Genomic DNA, 7,150 nt, shown 5'->3' on the forward strand with positions numbered 1-7,150 from the left:
GAGAGTACGTTGGGAAAGGAGTACATTGCTCAGTGGAAGTCAGGAAGCTGAGTTGAAGTTTCAATTTTTTTTTTCAGTAACAACAAGTCAACTTTTTATTTACATTTGTGTCTGCCCTTGAAGTCCCAGGAAAGGCTGACACCCAGGACCAGTGGTTTCCTCCTCCCCTTCTTCCTGCCCCCTCACCTCTTTCTGCTCTCTCTCTCCTCCTTGCCTCTCCTTCCCTGTCCTATCTTCTCTCCTCTCCCCTTCCTATTTTCTTTTACATTTGCTCCCTACTCTTCCACCATCTACCTCCTCTAGACCCCCTCCCCCGCCCCACCTGCTGTTTCTCCCCTGCCCACCCACAGCCCTGCCTCCTGAGGTTCAGCCTCTGGACCTAGGGTCCTCAGCCAAGGGAGCACTTGCTGGTGTTCTTCTTATCATAGGGTTTCAAGTCAGTGTGGGGGGGGGGGGCAGGGGGGAGGCTGTGGCTGTTTCCTGATCTCTGACCTCCTGATCTCTGGCCTCCTGACTTGAGCAGGATGTCCCAGACCAGGGAACTGAAAGCCTCATCCACATTCGTGCTGGATTTGGCACTTGTCTCAAAGAATCGGATTCCATGCTCCCGAGCCAGCTTGATGACCTGCTCCTTCTGCACCTTCCTCTTGGCCTCCATGTCACACTTGTTCTCCAGAAGCAGGTGCTCCACCCCAGCTGAGGCATTCTCTTTGATGCTTTTCATCCAATTCTGAATATTCTCAAAGGATTTCTCATCTGTGATGTCATATACGAGGATAATGCCCATGGCTCCACGGTAATACGCAGTAGTTATTGTCTTGAATCGCTCCTGGCCAGCTGTGTCCCAGACCTGCAACTTGATCTTCTTCCTTCCTACATCCACAGTGCAGATCTTGAAGTTGATTCCAATGGTGGAGATGTAGGTGTTGTTGAAGCCGTCCTCAGCAAAGCAAATGATGAGACAGGTCTTGCCCATGCCCGAGTCCCCGATGAGAAGCAACTTGAAGAGGTGGTCGTAGGCTTTGGCCATGGCGGACACTGGGGAGCCGGGGGGCCTGAATTTTTTTTTAATTAACTGGCTGAGCAACTTGAGCAGGTCTTTCTCCTCTCTGGGTATTGATTGCCCAAACTATAAAATAAGAAGACTGAGTTGTAAGCTCTCGTCTTAACTCTGGGACTTTATGTGTCTAAGAGTGGCTCTCACTCTGCTAACTGTAACTGCTCAGCAAGCTCATACCAATGGATTTCCCAGTTCCAGGGTGATGGACAACAAAGCTACTCATGAGTTGAATGGAGCTGGTGCATATAGGAGTTTGTCCTGGGTCCAAGCAGCCTTATTTACAAGGGTTCTGTTTGCAATGGCCCAGTATCCTTACAGCATTGGCTCATGCCTTGTCCAGCGCAGCGTTTTCTCCCAACTCAAACTAAGAAAACACAGACAGTACTTGGCTGCTCCCCGGAGAAACAAATGAGATCCTCCAGACTGAGGTTCCCTGCAGGAAGAAAATTTTTGGTATTTCTGCTTTAAAAATAGCCATTAGTGGTTTGCTTGTATAGATTCTGAGAGGCCTGAGTATACGGTGCATGAGAAGCCAGTGTGTCCAGGTTTATCCAATGTATTCCAGTATATTCTGGTCTCTCAGTGAGCGCTCTCGTTTATACAATATCAACTGTTTGGAAACTGCTATAATGCTGGGCACCCCCCACCCCAAGCACTGTGCCTGCTGCCTCTCCCTGAAGCCATCTCATCCACCCTCCTGGTTTTCCCTTGTCACCAGCCACCTACCATTTATAATTTCTTTTTTTTTTTTCATTTATAATTTCTTAAGCTGAAATCTCAAATTAGTGTCTCATGAAATGGGTTGAGCAATTGCATTTGGCTTGCACACTATTGGCCTGCATGATTTTATTGCTGGTGTTGTTTTTAAATCTTGAATTAGCTGTTGCCTTTAAAATTTAGGAGACTCCGCCATGTTCTGGTTACCTATTGCTACATAACAAAGCACCCAAGCTTAGTGGCACAACACACAACCATGTCATGTTTATGCAGATCAGAAATTTGGACAGGGCACAGCTCAGGGGAGTTGGTCTCAGCTCCCTGAAGTCTGGAGCTTCTGCAGGCGAGGCCCAAACAGCTGAGAGTACAGCTTGGAGTGATCCTCTCACCCATGTTCCCAGGATTAGTCTAGGTGAGCCCCAGTTTATTTAAAACGTATAATATATATTGAAAGATAGTGTTTAAGAAAAGATCCAGAATTGTATTTTTTATTTATTTTATTTTTTAAAAGATTTTATTTATTTATTCATGAGAGACACACAGAAAGAGGCAGAGACATAGGCAGAGGGAGAAGCAGACTCCCCTCGGGGACCCTGATGCAGGACTTGATCCCATGACCCAGGGATCACACCCTGAGCCAAAGGCAGATGCTCAACCACTGAGCCACCCAGGCATCCCCAGAATTGTATTTTTTAAGTGGTAAGGGGATACAGTGAAGGCAACAGCACAGTCTTGTGATTCCATTCACCACCACCCTCAAAAGGGGGCACTGGTAAAAACCCATCTTTTCAGAGTCTTCATAGCAGCATATTGTGAGGTTCTCTTGGGAAATAGCCCCAGGTTTCCTCTAAACCTCTAAACTCCTGGTTTACACATATGAAAAGGAAGACTTCCAGACATTCTAAAGGCATTCACACTTCTCTGGCCGCCTGGTTTCCCTGTTCAACTCTCCCTGGTTGTTAATGCAGAAAATGCAAATTTTCTGGGTCCTTTGACCTTTTGTGGCAGATGTTAATGATTATTACTTTTGCAGACGTGTTGGTATTTTCTCAAAATTTTTATTCTCATCCTCAAGTATCAGGCCCCAAGCTGTCTATTTCATCCATGCCTGTTGCTTTAATAAATATCTCACATTCTTCTTTTAATTTGTCATAATCTGACAAGTTTATTGTTACACTTCACATTTCATCCAATGAGACCTAGGAACCATAAATTTGGGATTGCATAATTATCAGTGGACTCATAAGACTTTTGTTTGGTTAAATGCAAAATGCTTTTCATACTTTCAGTGAGTTGAAATGGCTCTTGTAATTCGGTACCAGATTAAACAAATCCCTCATAAATTTTATGCTTCCTCTTGATGTTAAACTTCTTTTACTAAATTGGCAAAAGTGGTGTGTTTGAAAATGATTTAAAGTCTTCAGTAGAGCAGGGACCACAAAATTCCACTAGTGCCTGCCCTGTCCCAAGGGACCCTAAACCAGGTTCCCTCATCAGCTGGGGAGATGGGGAGGGTACTGTTCTCAGGCTATGGCATGAGAGGGACCTGGGTTCAGATCCCTGCTGTGAATCTTTGGGGAAGTCTGGGTCTCAGTTCTAAAACAAAGATGTTGGTGTCTATACCTCACAAGATTGAAGGTCCCTTTAGCATCCTGTATGGCTCAGGGCTCAGTACTTAAGCTGTTAAGTGAGAAAGACCTAGATTCAAATCCTGACACTAGGACCAACAAGTTGGATGACCTTGGGCAAGTCACACAAACTCTCAGCCTGAACTTCTTTATCTCTAAAATGGGACTGGTAACAGGGCTATTTCACAATTGTTGTAGAAATATAAATGAGGCACAAATACATGTAAAATGCGAATGCAGTGCCACACATGCTGGGGATCTTGATATTTGTGAGCTCCTTTCTCTTCCTCGGTTCCTATGCTCGTGGAGCTGCGGTACCTGCATCTCAGATTTATCTTATTCCTTATTTCCAGGACCTGGATTTTCAAGCATTCTGTCCATGTGTCAGAACAGGAGTCCCCATATATGACACCAGGATTATTACAGCTCCAGGGGCCTGATTCACAGCTCGTGGGGACCTTACTGTGATCTGTCACAAAGGCAAAAGCTCAGGGACTTGGGGCTCAGGGAGGGAAAAAGTTGCCCCAGGCTGGAGAAGCTTCTTTCTTGCAGCCTGCATGGTTGCTGTGACCAAAGGAGGGTCTGGGGCAGAAGCTGGAGAAGAAACAGAATCAGAGCCCAGTATCTCCTCCCCATTCTCTGCAACCCCCAGTCCTGACAGCTCCGAAACCCGATGAGGACCTTGGCTCCTTGGCCCGTGAGTCCACCAATATGACAATCTCTTTTGTCTCAGTTTGGAGGGAGAGCCTGCTTGATGCTCAGACCTCAGCAAAATGTCCAGAGAAAATGCTCTCTGAGGTGACTTCTGTGGAGTCACACAGTTCATTAGAGGCGGTACCATAATTAGAAGTCACGTCCCCCACGTGAGTAAGCCAGCTGTGGGGTGTGTGCCCCTTTCCTGTGGGATCCTAGAGATAGAGACAAGTCCTGGAGGAGGGACAGACAATATATATAATGTGTGTGTGTGCATGTGTGTGTATAGGTGTATACACCTGCATACAACTATAAGCATAACTGTTTTTATAACTACCATTTATCAGACATTTCCCAAGTACTAGATCCTAATTTAATCTTCATAATATCACAGTGAGGCTGTTATTATTATTCTTACTTTACAGTTTAAGAAACTGAAGTTCGGGGACCTTAGGTGACTTGCCCAAAGTCACACAGCAGGTTAATAACTGAGCCAGAACTAGAATTCAGGCCTAGGTGTTCCAAAGACTGGCTCTTCACCACTGAGAACCTCTTTCTCTCAAATCCAGGAATGAGGCTGTGCTGGACAAGGCAGGCTGCCGTCCCTCATCGTCATGATTCCTGGAAGCTTCTTGGAGCAGGAAAGGGAGGATAAAGCCATCTATGGCCTCGGGAGCCGAGGGCAGTCTGATCAGGATCAGGTGAGAAGCACAGAGAGTGCAGGTGTGGGGATCTGGGTCCCGGGCAGGCTGGGCCAGAGCTCTGAGGGTGAAGTCTGGAATAGCAAAGGGCCAAGCCAAGCAGAGGTGACATGGTCAGGGAGCGTCACACATGGGAGATAGGTGACCAGCTGAGAGCCATACAGGCACCAAAATACATCCAAGCACTTTCCAGGTTTGCTCTGGTGGTGTCTCCTCTCCCTTCATGAGCTGGTCAACAAGGTCTTATAAACAGGAGGAAGAAATCAAGTCATCAAGTCACTTGCAAGGCTCTCATTAATACGGAGTGCTAGGGACTGTACTGTGCATATTTCATAAGTAGATTTTTAACCTTGATGACAGCTCTGTGGTCAGGACTGTGTCCTCCAATTTACCTACGAGGAAACAGATTTAGGAAGCTGAGAGATGTGTGATGAGGTAGCAGACGAACCCACCTTCTTTCCCCTGCACCCCGGTACAACTACCTACCTGCTCGTAATACAGTGAGCACTCCGTTCGTTGCTGACACGCCACCAGTGTGAGTTAGACGTCTCAGTGGGAAAGTGTGCGAGGGCTTTAAGGGAGATGGCTCCATCCCGTCAGTCCTCCCCCTTCTTTTCCTTCTGAAGCTCTCTCCTGCCTTTCTATACGGTGGCCGGTGGTCGTGCAGCACTGCTCGTGCAGCTACCTAGCAGGCAAGCTGGGCGCTGGGCTTCATCTCCCCTGAGACTCACCAGGCTCCAGCAGGCCAGCCTGTCAGACCCAGCGGGTGAGAGATTGGCCTTTTTGCTGGAGTTGTACCAAGAATTTCTCCAGCCCCCTTTGCCAGAATGCATGTTTCCAATTATGCAAAGCTTCAGGAAAAGCTAACTTCCTTTTGAATGGTGAAATAAAAAATGTGGAGTTCTCTGGGAAAGCACCACCATCGCTTCGCCAACGAGGCCCGGTGGAATGAGGCAAGGGCAGTCCCTGCCCCTGGTCCCCACTGGACTCCCTCCAAACCAGCAGCGGGGCTGCACGCTGTAGCTTGCATTTTGTACGCTCACTTTGTTCCCATTTGCAAGATCAGAATGTGGCTGTCTGCTGTAGAGAAATGGTCCTTGTGGTCATAGTGTATGGGGTAAATGGCTGGAGGCAGGAGGCTACAAGAGTGCGCCCCATACACACACCTTGGCTTTTCTAAGGCAGCCTAGAAGTAAGAGTCTGGTTTGGGGGTGCCAGGTACAAACCTTAATGTCAAGTGGCCTGGTAAGGAGCTGTTTATATGGGATGACACTCTCCTTCCCCCTCTCCCCCTTACCCACTCAGAGTCCCAGCCCTCCCCTCTCCCTCTGAGGGCCACCCCCTTCAAGCCTTTGGCTAGGATATGTTCTTTCTCCCTTTCTATCTGTTTCCTGCCCCTCCCTCCCCTCCCCATTACATAGACTCACACTAAGATTTCTACAAACACCAAAACAAGAGCATGGAAGTTTTGAGGGGCCCAGAGAGGATGTCTGCCATCCTTTGCTGTCTCACAGACTGATTTCTTCTAGCAAGCAGCCTCGTATCCTCCAGGCCCACTTCAGTTTCTTGTAGGCTGAGGGCCAAAGTGACAGTGCCAAATCCAAAGTAGAGTTAATCCTAGATCACCCTCCCTCCCACTGACGGTTTCCGCTGAGCAAATTTTTCATACCATTGCTTAACAGACTTGAACTCCATCCCCCACACACCCTCCTCCAGTCAGCCAGTTGCTGCTAAAATGGGGAACACCCACCATGTTAACTACTCATCTGAGGGGGAGAAGACAGAATGGGGGTCAGGAAAGACTTCAGCAAGCCTCTGGGGCTTGTACTGGGTTTTAAGGGATCTTTCAGGACTTTCTTTGAAGGCTTTAAGGTGCCTCAGGGGGAAGTGTTTGTGGGGTGGGTAGACTGAGAGAGAACAGACTTTCCGGGCAGAGAGGGTGAGAAAGGTCCTGGGCAGAGATGAGATCTCACAGTCTGGTCCAGGAGCAGAATAGTGTGGAGCTCATCATGCCAGAGTGTAGGATGGGAGTGGGGCGCAGGTCAAAGGTGAGGCTGCAGAAGAAGCCAGGGCACATTATCAAGGTCCCTGTGTGTAATGACAAGGATCTGGGACTCAGTCTTATGGAATAAAGGAATCATTGAGGATTTTTAATCAGGAGAGATTTGCATTTATCAGAGGTGTATGGAGGAAGACATTATTGGGAGCAGAGCATCTCTTGGGAAACTCTTGTAACGATAGTCCAAGAAAGAGATGAAGATCCTCAGGGCCAAGGCTTCAGCAATTTTGGGTAGAAAAGGGAAAACTGACTAAGAAGGGTTATTTAACATGCAGAATGCACAGGCCATCAT

At 47.6% G+C, this 7,150-nt stretch overlaps 1 protein-coding gene across 3 annotated transcripts; it reads right to left on the reverse strand.

Moving 5' to 3' along the window:
* Window positions 1-250: 250 nt before the first annotated feature.
* On the reverse strand, window positions 251-5,542 carry LOC121499419 (ras-related protein Rab-13-like). 3 transcript variants are annotated; one of them, XM_041769995.1, is made up of 2 exons: window positions 5,286-5,542; window positions 251-1,129 (listed from the first exon to the last, which is right to left on the reverse strand). In XM_041769995.1, exon 2 carries the CDS (start codon window positions 1,028-1,030, stop codon window positions 389-391), a length of 642 nt encoding a protein of 213 aa, XP_041625929.1. In that variant the 5' UTR covers window positions 1,031-1,129; window positions 5,286-5,542; the 3' UTR covers window positions 251-388. The 3 variants fall into 3 exon arrangements, 1 of the variants encoding a protein (XP_041625929.1); XR_005990119.1 differs by lacking the exon at window positions 251-1,129 and adding an exon at window positions 2,816-5,191; XR_005990120.1 differs by lacking the exon at window positions 251-1,129 and adding an exon at window positions 2,816-5,215.
* Between the last annotated feature and the right edge of the window lie 1,608 nt (window positions 5,543-7,150).

Source organism: Vulpes lagopus, chromosome 10 (assembly GCF_018345385.1).
Source record: "Vulpes lagopus strain Blue_001 chromosome 10, ASM1834538v1, whole genome shotgun sequence".
NCBI lineage: Eukaryota > Metazoa > Chordata > Mammalia > Carnivora > Canidae > Vulpes > Vulpes lagopus.